The sequence below is a fragment of the Palaemon carinicauda genome, chromosome 14, assembly GCF_036898095.1.
Source record: "Palaemon carinicauda isolate YSFRI2023 chromosome 14, ASM3689809v2, whole genome shotgun sequence".
NCBI lineage: Eukaryota > Metazoa > Arthropoda > Malacostraca > Decapoda > Palaemonidae > Palaemon > Palaemon carinicauda.
Window position 1 is genome coordinate 124,168,263 of NC_090738.1, and position 12,447 is coordinate 124,180,709.

Genomic DNA, 12,447 nt, shown 5'->3' on the forward strand with positions numbered 1-12,447 from the left:
GTCGTTTTAGCATTTATTTTCAGTTAATTTCACAAAATGTTGGTCATAACCATTGATCTCAAACAGTTTCCCCATTAACGTAATATAGGATGCTGCTAGACCTTTACTAACTGTCATGAAAGGGCCATATAAATAAACAGACCAACATATCAAGCCAGCTTTGAGGTTCCCATCTCCTGAACCCCCAGGTATAGGATATTTAGTCACTGGGAAAAAAATATTAATTCATATCTTAAAATCAAATGTGAGAGAGAGAGAGAGAGAGAGAGAGAGAGAGAGAGAGAGAGAGAGAGAGAGAGAGAGAGAGAGAGTGTGTGTGTGTGTGTGTGTGTGTGTGTGTGTGTGTGTGTGTGTGTGTGTGTGTGTGTGTGTGTGTGTGTGTGTGTGTGTGTTTTAGTTTATTCCTAACCTCCACCTCCTCAACCATCGGGAACTATAACTCAGGTTCAAACACTATTGTGGGGAGGCGGGGGAAGGGAGAAGAGTCCATGGTCATTCATATAACCTGAGTAACAATTTAAATAATATAGCCATAACCTAGAGTTTTTCTTAAACAGAATAATGTGATTATATTTATATATATTGTAAAATAATTAGTATTAAATATAAATATAACATTTTTAAAACTTATTTGTTTTTCCTTACTATGCAACCCAGTCTTTTAATAGGAGTAAGATTTCAGCATAGCTGGAGTGCGGCTCTTAAAACTCTATGATGAGGTGTTGGTGTGGAAACGCCAAACCTCACTCTTCAGTATACTGAGTAGCCCCTTTGACCTTCACCTAGAACTTGGGGGATAGATGAGGTGGGAAGTAAAACTTAAAGAACTCATGTCTGGAAAGATACAAAATAATTGAAAAATTTATGATTTGTTCCTACACATGTATAAACCCTTGTCCTTTGATAGGAGACTTTATCCTTTTTTGGGGGAAGGACATCCCTATAACCAGGCCAGCTGCAATAAAAGCCTGGGATGGCTAACCACTCTGATCTAAGTAGGTGCATAAGTATTGGCTCCTATCAACTCTCATGCAACTGAAAAGAAATTCAGGTGAAGGGCTAGGTTACAGTCTGTCGGTGAAGAGCCTTTGACATAAAAGATCTGTCCAAAGAGTGTGGTCAACATAAAGTACTGTAATAGATTTGTCCACCTTGACACCACCTTCAGCCAAGTAAGGAGGGTAGGGGGGACTTCTATACTTACTCATAGAGAAAACCTACTTGGTACAGTAGCTCACCTGCATCAACGTTAACACCTAACTCACTGAAAGGTTATTCTTCAAGGCTAGCATAGAATCAATTCCTCTGATTTTGATTTTTTGAGGAAGAGGCAGGCGGGCTCTTCTGAATCTCTAGCTGAAGGAAGATATGATCTCGAAATGGTTTCTTGAAGCCAAAAGGCAATGGTATTCTTAAGCGACCTTTTTGAGTCTACCTTTTATTATTATTATAGTGATGCCTCAGGATACGAAAGTAATCCGTTCAGGATACGGTTTCGTATCCTGATTTTTTCGTATCCTGAGTCACGTTTTACATGTAAATAGCCTAATCCGTTCCAAGCCTTACAAAAAGTCACCTTTTCTTTCATAAACACGCTAAACTGTAGTAATAAACATGCAATGCAGCCATTTCTATCATTCAGTAATTAACCCAACCGTTAAAAACAGCCTAATCCATTCCAGAAATCACCATGAGATTATTCAATAATGTAATTATAGTCTAGTTATCCCCTCCAAGCCCTAAGAAAACGGTCCATTTTCTTTACTACTGTATAAAAGTTACGGTACTGTATGTAAAGCATTTGGATCAGTGAAGGTGTATTGTTACCTGTACACCTAAATTAAGGGTTGATACCCTGAAAAAAAAGGTACTGTACTCTCGGCGACGAGTTGGGATCTCGTAAGCTTTTCGTATACTGGGGCATAAAAATCTTTGTATCACTTTTCGTATCCTGAATTTTTCGTAAGCAGAAACTTTCGTATCCAGAGGTATCACTGTACTTGCGAAGCTACAACCCTAGGGCTCCAACACAGAAAATAGCTCAGTGAGGAAAGGAAATAAGGCAATAAACTAAAAGGAAAGTTTAAGAACAATTACAACCTTAAAATGAATCTTTCATATATAAACTAAAAACTTCAAAATAACAAGAGGAAGAGAAACAAGATAGAATAGCGTACCAGAGTGTAACCTCAAGACCATGTACAGAGGCTGTGGCACTACCCAATTCTAGAGAACAATGGTTTGATTTTAGAGTATCCTTCTAGAAGAGTTGCTTGCCATAGTTAAAGTCTCTCTTCTACCCTTACCAAGAGGAAAGTACCCACTGAACAACTACAGTGCAGTAATTAACCGTTTGAGCATAGATGTGTTTGGTAATCTCAGAGTTGTTAGATGTATGAAGATAGAGGAGAATGTGGAAAGAATAGGTCAGATTTGGTGTATGTGTAAGAAAAGGAAAAAATAAGCCGTAACCAGAGAGAGGGATCCAATGTAATACTGTCTAACCAGTCAAAGGACTCAATAACTCTCTAGCAGTCAATAACTCTCTAGCAGTAGTATCCCAAAGGGTGGCTGGTGCACTAGTCAACCTACCCCCTACACTAATGTAACTGTTTTGTAGCTGTGGTCTGATTGGCTGTTTCTGCTACAGGTAGCGATGTAACTACATAGCGGCCTCACAGCACAAAGTAACAACTCCTCTAGACAACTGGTCACCTCTTTAAAGGATGAAAAAGAAAAAGATTATAACCTCAGGTCTGTAATAGTGGGGTTCTGAATCTTTGTCACTAACTCTAGAACTAAGGTACCAGAAACCTCTTGACATCCCTCAGTTTGACTTGTGGTATACAAGATGCAGTGGAGCCCTCCTACACGCTTTGCTGATGCTAGGCCAATGACGAAAGCAATCTTGGGTGTTAGATCCCTATTTGAAGCCATTCTTAATGATTCTTAATTGTCTGAGAAACCATATAACCTCAAGATGTCGGGTTGTGAAATGTGACCACCTGATGGAAAAGGCTTTGCTGTTTTCCCTGCCTTGTTCTATGGCCTCATCCCCTTCCAGAGATGGGAAAAGCTTGGAACACTGGCAAATGAAAGAATTCCAAAGGCTAAGCTTTCTCTTTGGTTGGTCTGCCTTGCAGATTTTGAAACCATAGCATTCCAGAGCTTCTACACCCTGCTGGCCCACTGGATCTTCTTCTCAAGTGAAGTCACATCTGAGAAGCAGCAAAGTAGGCTACTGCCCCAAACCTATGGTCCAACCAGGAGGATTCCACAGCTGAAAAGGTTGTTCCTTCTACACTTAATTCTTACAATGAGAATCCTGGTATCAATGTTGTTATCGCGGCATCTACTGGCAAGGCTGACAAGCCGGTGGCCTCAAGGTCATAAAAATTCTACTGACATGTCACTGGTGAAGGTAGGATCTTATTTGGGGCTTTTCATAACAGTAAAAAATGATATTTTCATTATAAAATAAATTTTTGAATATACTTACCCGGTGAATATATGAATAGCTGACGTCTCCGACGGCCCGACAGATTCCAAAAAACTCGCGAGCGATCGCCATGAAGGTAGCGGGTGTGCCCACCAGCGCCGACTATCGGCCAGATACCGCATATACTTCTCAACCACTCCAGTTCTTCTCAGTCCGCAGGGTCTCTATCGGGGAGGAAGGGAGGGCCTTTAATATTATATATTCACCGGGTAAGTATATTCAAAAATTTATTTTATAATGAAAATATCATTGTGCCAAGGTTTCTTTTGCGAAAAGTCTTCGGATGACGAGGAGAACACAGTCTCACCCGTCTTATGGTAAGGGCGATCTTGACGAGAAACGTCCGATACCAAAGAGGGAACGTCTGTACGTTGGTTAAAGCCTCTCGTCCCCTTAAGTCCTACGACATTACTTCTCCCTGGTGCAGGGGAGCCTGAAAGAGGTCTCGGACTAGGGGAGCGACAAGCACGAATAGACGAACCCTCGGTCGCAACACTAAATACACTTTGCGCACTTATCACTTTATCACTACGATTTTCTGATTTACCACTCTGACACTTCAATAACTTCACATCTGACATGAGTTGGTTACAGTCCGATGCTAAGGACTCAACTTTTTCGCCTAAAGCTTGAATCGCAAGAAACATATCCCGCATGGACGGTTCATGAGTGCTAGTAGGGGGTTCAGGAACAACTACTACAGGGGAAGGATTAGGTTCAGGGGCATGGGAGGAGGAAAATTCCAACGACCTAGAGGAGCTTCTCCTCACCCTATCTCTCTCCAGCTTACGAGTATATTTATCATATTCAAGCCAGTCGAATTCCGACAAGACCACGCACTCATCACACCGATCTCCTAATTGGCAGGATTTACCCCGGCAATTAGAACAAACGGTATGTGGGTCGAGAGAGGCCTTGGGAAGACGTTTGTTACAATCCCTCGCATTACACTTGCGAAATTTAGGTCCAGGGATAGGAGAAGGGTCAGCCATATTGAACAATCAGAGAAAATCCAAAACAAATCCAAAGTCATCAACAATAAACACTAGCCAAAAAAGGGTTTCAAGAGTTTTAATTGAAGAAAAAACACCCGTCACAGCGAAAGCTAAAAAACAACCAAAATAAAGTACTTCACCAAAAAGGACGAAAACTCAAGGTCATCAGCGAGCGGAATCAACTTGTCGATAAGACCGACAGAGAAGAACTGGAGATGTTGACAAGTATATGCGGTATCTGGCCGATAGTCGGCGCTGGTGGTCACACCCGCAACCTTCATGGCGATCGCTCGCGAGTTTTGGTTTCTGTCGAGCCGTCCGAGACGTCAGCTATTATATATTCACCGGCTAAGTTTAATATTTAAAACTGCGTAGCATAAATAAACCAAACGTTAGTTCATCTTTGAAAAACAGCACGAAGACTATTCAAAGAATAAATTTCTTAAAATATTTTCTAAAAATATTCATCTCATCACTCTTACAGAGCAACTGTTTTAATCTAAACAAAAATAAAAGTTGAATGGGCTCAACGTTGTTTAACTTCGTTTTCCAAGTTAGGACCGCCTACAAAGAATAGGTAAAGGCCGCATATAAACAAAAACATAAAATTTATCTCGATGTTTAGTATAAATGGAAAGCTAATCGAAGAGGCCTAATAAAGGCGGGTGAGATATAAAATATAAAGAGGTAAATCTATAAATATCAACAATAATTTATAGAGTGATAAAATAATTACTAAAAGCCTTTAACACACTTCCGTACACTGAGGGAAGGGTCGGCCATCTTTTCTCTATGGAAAAACCAGAGCGAGATTAAAAAAGCAAGGGCAAAAAACTTTTCCTCTCCTTTCAAAAGCATTTCTTTTGAAGATAGTATTGAATAATCCAACACGGCGAAAGCAATAAAACCAAAACCAAGTACTTCACCAATTCGGTAGAAAACTCGAGGTCTAGAGCGAGCGGAACCAATGTTGTCGGTGACACCGACAGAGAAGAACTGGAATGGTTAAGAAGTATAAGCGGTATCTGGCCGATAGTCGGCGCTGGTGGGCACACCCGCTACCTTCATGGCGATCGCTCGCGAGTTTTTTGGAATCTGTCGGGCCGTCGGAGACGTTAGCTATTTATATATTCACCGGCTAAGTTTAATATTTAAAATAGGCATGACATGATTGATGGGGTTGTGATATGTATTTTCCTTAGTGTACATACCAACATACAGTACATATACTGTACCAAAATATAACTACAAAAACTACTTAAAAAAAAAACGTGCGAGTACATACTGTTCTTCAATCAACTTTGCCTCAAGGTCATTTCTTTGGTCAACAAAATGTTCATATTTGAGCTCTATGGATGTTTGACGACTCGTACATAATTTTACTTCCTCTTGCATTCGAGACGTTAAAGCTCTGAATTTTGTGGCTTCACTTTCTCTTGCCACAGCTAAGCCATGCTTTTCACTTTCCAAGTCCTAAAATGAAAATACTATGTAGCTTGAAAGGAACTACAGTATACATAATTTACATTTGAATAACATGTATTTTGAACAACTTGAGCAACTTTATTCTATAAAAGTATACATAAATTCAGAGAATAAAATAATAATTACCAGATATGACACTTACCTTTCGTTTAGCTTCTAGTTCTTCGACTTTTTGCTTTAAAGAGCTAATTTCTATGCTTGTGCTTGATTTAACTTGAATTAGTTTGTCATTTAACTTTTGATTTTGATGAGTAAGCATCTTAATGCTTTCCTTTGACTGTTCAATTTCCTCCCCGACAATCACTCCCTGGATTCAAAGAAACACAAAACTTGTAGACCAAAAGCATAGACAATAGAACAGGTAACGTTAAATTTCTCCTAGAAGATAAAAATATCTAACAAATACCAATGTTCTACTCAAACTGAATTTCCTGTTATTTTTTATCAAATTACTATGGGTCATATTTTCATTAAAAAAAAGGAATGCCAAAAGCAGAGGAAAAATTAAAAAGCAGAAGTTAAGTAACTAAGAGAAAGGAGATAAAATAAACATTTGAAAAAAAATGGCAAAAATTAAACCAACTAACAACAAAAAGGGAAGTGCTAACATAAAAAAACTAATCCAGAAATAATAAAACATCTTCGAATATTGAAAAAAATAAAATCTACCTCACTATCTTCTTCTACATCACTGAATTCCTCTTCCTGTTCTATTTCATCCTTCTCCATCTCGTCATCTACTTGATCGTCTTCTACAGAATAATCATGTCCATTTTGACAAGGGGTAGTTATATCTTTATGATTTTCTGGTTCTGGCTTTCTGGCAGCCTTTATTGGCTGTGTCCACTTTCTGGTAGCCTTTCTCTGCTGTGTACGCTTTCTGGCAGCCTTTCTCTTCAGTGTCTTTTTGCTAATGGGGACTTTTTTTGGACTACTGGGAACAGCTGCAAAACCGTATTATTAAAATTAACCATGATTTACAACAGCATTGGAATACAAAAATTAAAAATACTTAAACCACTTGTATATATATTAGCAGCAATATTCCACAATAAAGTATTAGATATCAAGTTGGAAAGAAAAGACTCGCGTGAAAGTTTTTGAAAACGTACCTTTTTGTAAAATTGATTTATCTACAGGTCTCTCAATTTTATCACTTCTGTCCTCATCCTCACATTCTTCTTCTTCTTCATCTTCAGAAAGCGAATTTTGGACTTCTATCATCTTGGATTTTGACTTTAACACAGCTGAAGATGGAATCTGCAATAATGAGCAATTATTAGATATATTTCGGTAAATAAAAGAGCGAATTGAAGCTGTATAAAATCCACAATGTCGTTTATATTAATCACACACATATAGACCTATTTAATCACCAACTCCATCTTTAATAGTTTTCTCTTGTCCTTATGTTTTATTGTGACTATGCTTTCTATAAAATTCCAAACTTCATTTAAAAAGTATACATTCCATTATTCAGAAAACATTACTGCAAGTGTATATCTCGACTAGAGTTTGAAGTGCTCATAAGATCAAGTTCACCAAATTTAGTCTTACTCTTAGATGCATAAGTACTTGTGATCAGGTGTGGGCCTAGAAAGTGAGGAATACAATCGTATGTGGATCAAGCAAAATGGGGACTGTCCCTAAAAGACGGGTGGGTAATGCTAGACAAGTGACTTAGGCTGTGGTTCGTGGCAGGCTCCTATTATCGCAGTCAAAGAAATATGATATTGAACCAAAGACCTGGTGACAGCTGACTATAAGTTTCTATTTAACCGAAGACATGATAACAACTAAGTTTTTGATGCTTTGTGAACTATTGGGACCACATGAACATCTCAATCTGGCAAGGAGGGGGAGGAACAACAGGCAAGGTACAAAAAGCATGTATTTCTGCCTTTATATAAGATACCCAGAAGTCTCTGAGGATAAGACACCGAAAACCATGCAAGATAGTCAGCCAGCCCATCAAGAAACAGCCAGGGAGGACGAGAAGAGGTATGATTCCTTGAGCTAGAAAAAGGAAGACGCTGCCTTCAGGTAAGTTATCTAGAAAATGCAGGCCACTAAACTTCAGAAGCAGCAGTATCAATCTACCCCTTTCAGAGAAAGGAAAAATGCTTTTAATACCTCCTACTCAAATATAGATAAGGAAGTTAGTACCAGCTCTTACAAATGTCACTCATGTGCTGCGGAGAGTACAGTTTACCTTTTCCATGCACTACACATTTAAGTGAGGGTCTTTCTTCACACTGGACATACATTTCCGCTACATTTTTCTTCAGAGCACTGAGTCATCTATGCTCAGGCATTTTAATATACTATGAATAGTTATAAACACTAAAGTTGGAATCAGCATTTACAAATGCCATGTATATACTTATACATATAGCTTGACTTTTACAAGCACTAACAAACATTTTGCTAGGGGTACTTTAAACTATTGTATTATCAAAACTTTGGTCAGACAACACTCAAAATAAAATTTAGAATTACTTCTTATTTTTCCTAGCTATAGAAACCTGCGCCCCATACAATAGGGCATTATCTTTAGCAGGGATGGAATGGCTGATGAAAAATTGTTAGAGAGGTAGTTAATAACATGGTGAGTATGAGTAAGTAGTCCCTCCCACTCTCCTGTCAAAGAAGCTTCACTTTTTGACCTTTGACTCAGATGGCAAGTTTAATTTCAAAGGACTCGGCTTTGTATAGCTAGGATAAATACAAATTACTTTTAAAATTTGTAATTTGTTCCCAAGTGTAAGGGAACTTTTTGTCTTTTAAATTAGAGAGACTCACTTTTGGGGGAGTAGGTAGTCCCCCCTGGAACAATGCTGTCTACCTGGTCCCTTAAGGGAGTAAGGGATGACTCCAATCTCCTCTTGTTAATAGTTTATATATGACACATCTATTTTGACGTTAATGTTTTTAGAATTATTTATTGTTAGCTTGTTCCCATCATTTATTTATTTCCTTATTTCCTTTCCTCACTGGGCTATTTTTCCCTATTGGAGCCCTTGGGCTTATAGCATCTTCCTTTTCCAACCAGGGTTGTAGCTTGGCTAGTAATAATAATAATAATAATATACAGATGAGCAAGATGATATGGCCTTCCCAGTACAGTAATCCCTAGGCAAATATTAATCTTTTCCATTGTTTTCTTTAATAAGTTGATGGATACTACTGTCTGTACTTTCTGAATGGCCTGATTAAGGCAAACTTCCAAAGGATCTTTTTTTACTTCTCAAAAGAAACAATTAATGCTTGAATTATCATTTTATCCTATTATGGTAAATAGTTTTATTCAAATTACTTTTCTAATGTACTATTTTCTGTCGAGTTTAATGGCATATCAAAATTTTATTTTTGACTTGCTAGTGGGTTTCATACCCATTTGCTTTTCCTCTTTTTTTACATTCATAGACTGTATGTTTGGTTTGTAATTATTTAATTTTATAAAGTTACAAGTAATTTTCATCGGTAATTTGTAACTAAGATTGTTATTAATTTTACAATTATTAGAGTAAAATATTTTTTTATTTTGGGAATTACTTAATTAGTAGATTATGTTTTACTTGTGATTTTCATACAGCAACTAGCTTTGTTTTCTTAATACTACAGTATCCCTTCCTTTTATTTTTAAGGGGACACTACTGTATTTAAAATATAGCTGTGGGATATTAATTATTCCTTTCATCTACTCACAGGAACAAAACATACTTTCTTAACCATCGTTCTCAGGTTATTATTACCTTACTTAATATTAATAAAATAAATTTGCTTATGTGTTCTATTTCACAACTGTATATTAAGGCTTGTATTAGAAAAAATTGAACTTACGTACGTTTCTTCAGGAACAGAACTCATTCTTATAACGGCATTGGTGTATGTTAGAAGACTAGAATATCTGTACAGACACACCCAAACAATAAATGACTCCTTTATTTTTATTATTATTATTATTTTTACTAGCTAAGCTACAATCCTAGTTGGAAACACAAGATGCTAGAAGCCCAAGGGCTCCAACAGGGAAAAATAGCCCAGTGAGGAAAAGAAATAAGAAAATAAACGAAATGAGTAATTAAAATAAAACATTTTAAAAACACATCAAAATGATATTTTCATAATAAAATAAATTTTTGAATATACTTACTCGCTGGTTATATAAGAATGGCTAAAGTCCCCTGACGCGAGATTTTGAATTATCTCGCGGCTATTGCAGATATGCCAGGTGTACACTAGCGCCCTCGCGGTACTACAGGTAGAACTATACCAAACCCTTCAGATCTTCCATGCCCCATGGTCTCTGGAGGGGAGGAGGGTGGGTTTTTAACTTATATAACCAGCAGGTAAGTATACTCAAAAATTTATTCTATTATGAAAATATCATTTTTAAATATAAAACTTACCCGCTGGTTATATAAGAATGGCTGATTGACACCATTAGTGGCAGGTCAGAGACAGCTACATAATTGGAAATTCACTTAAGAGTTACATAAACAACTTAAGAGGTTCTCACCTGATAAGGAAGCTGACAGCAATGATACTCTGCCTCATTTTGCCTGCTATCCTTAGGAGATCCAGCGGTCCACCCAGGGGGCTGACGATCTCTAGGAGCTGTCAAACGGTTGAATAACCTATAACATGACAGGACCTTAACTAATACCCTTGTTCCGGGCGCTCTCTAGGAACAAAATGACCACCTGACTAAATCAAAGATTGCGTAAGATTGCCGACTAATCTTCACGTACAATCATAAAAACATATATAAAAGTTCCAAGAGAAGAACAGGGGTACTAGGAATTTAGGGAAATATAGTGGTGGATATTTCACCTACTACTGCACTCGTTGTTACGAATGATCCCAAAACATAACCGTCCTCATAAAGAGACTGGAAACGGTATAAGTAATGCAAGTAATGCAAGGCAAATACAGGATTACCCCTTCAACAGGCTGTATGCACGATGCTTTGCAGTGTGAGAGAACCTTTGTAATTAAAGTCTATACGAGATGATAGAGCGATTTAGACATAGATAGCGCAGGCTTCTTGACCGTGCACCAAAGAGCCTTGAATAGACTCTTAACTCCTTTGGTCCTGTCCTGATAAAACTTCATTGTTTTAACCGGGCAAAAAAACCCTCCTCAGCCCTTCACAAACCATATTCGAGAAGATAGTGATCTCGAAAGATTTAGGCCATGGATGAGAAGGACGTTTGTTAATGACCAAGAATCCAGGTTGCAAGGCGCCTATGGCTTATCCATTCGGAAGTCCGTGTTCTTAATAAAAGAGTGAACTTCACTGACTCTAAACTATTGCCAGACTTACTCAGAAAAGTCTCCAAAGTTAGACCTTAAAAAAGAAACCAAGTGTAAAGGCTCGAATCTGTCACTACCGCGTAATTCCAGAAACAACCTCTAAATTCCAGGCTGGCGAATCTTTCTGACACTTCTAAGTCATCTCAAATGATCTGAGAAGATCTATAAGGTCTTTATTTGATAAATCCAATCTTCTGCGTCTGAAGACAGCTGCCCACATACTCCTGAACCCATTGATGGTCGAGGAGGAAAAAATGTGTTTTCTTCTAAGGTCTAAGAAGAAATAGGCCACTTGTGTTCTAGAGTTACTAAATGAAGAGACTGCTTTAGCTCTACACCACTCCATAAAACCTTCTATTTGGGCTGCAAAACCTTGAGGCAAAGGTCCTTTGTACAAGCGATAGCCTCAGCTGTCTCCTTCGAACAACCCTCTAGATCTTAGGGGTTTTCCGAAATAATGGAGGCAGCTAGACCTAAAGCTTGATGGTTTGAAATAAAGCGTTCGTGATCCTAACACGGGGAAACTGACTGATGACATGCTTCCAGCATGCACCCAGCATGAGTCCAATATGGTTCCAGGTCTATATTCACGAGATGGAATTCATGCTAAGTGTGTAGCATAATCTGCATATGCAACAAGTTTGTTTTCTAGGTCAAACCATATGTCATGTGTATATACTGCAGTATGAAAAGTAGTGGGTCAAGAACACTACCCTGAGGAACACCAGATATCATATTTCTATACTTACTATGGTGCCCATTAACAGCAACTATTTGTGATCTATTACTTAAAAATTCAATAATAATGCTAAGAAATGACCCACCCACTCCCAACTGATTGAGTTTGAAAACAAGGGCTGTATGATTAACACGGTCAAAGGCAGCACTAAAATCAAGGCCAATCATGCGAACTTCCTGACCACAATCAAGGGATTTCTGTACAGCATTGGAGATTGTAAGAAGGGCATCACATGCTCCAAGGCCTTTATGAAAACCAAATTGTAAACTACGGAACAGATGATTAACTTCAGCAAACCTTTTAAAACGTTTTGCCAAAAGACATTCAAAAACTTTAGATAATATAGGAGTTATGGAAATTGGGCGGTAATCAGTTGGACTTGAGCTACCACAAACACATTTACATAGTGG

General features: G+C 38.0%; 2 protein-coding genes across 2 annotated transcripts in view; both read right to left on the reverse strand.

Moving 5' to 3' along the window:
* LOC137653742 (uncharacterized) overlaps nucleotides 1–12,447 on the reverse strand; it is a 132,825-nt gene that overhangs the window by 31,462 nt on the left and 88,916 nt on the right. The gene's annotated exons all lie outside the window — the stretch shown is intronic.
* Nucleotides 1–12,447, reverse strand: part of LOC137653740 (E3 ubiquitin-protein ligase TTC3-like) — a 43,759-nt gene that overhangs the window by 19,388 nt on the left and 11,924 nt on the right. The window contains exons 4-7 of the mRNA XM_068387363.1: nucleotides 7,092–7,239; nucleotides 6,649–6,923; nucleotides 6,122–6,286; nucleotides 5,780–5,967 (exon numbers count right to left, since the gene is read on the reverse strand). Coding sequence (XP_068243464.1) covers nucleotides 5,780–5,967; nucleotides 6,122–6,286; nucleotides 6,649–6,923; nucleotides 7,092–7,239 — 776 coding nt within the window. The remainder of the gene's footprint in view (nucleotides 1–5,779; nucleotides 5,968–6,121; nucleotides 6,287–6,648; nucleotides 6,924–7,091; nucleotides 7,240–12,447) is intronic.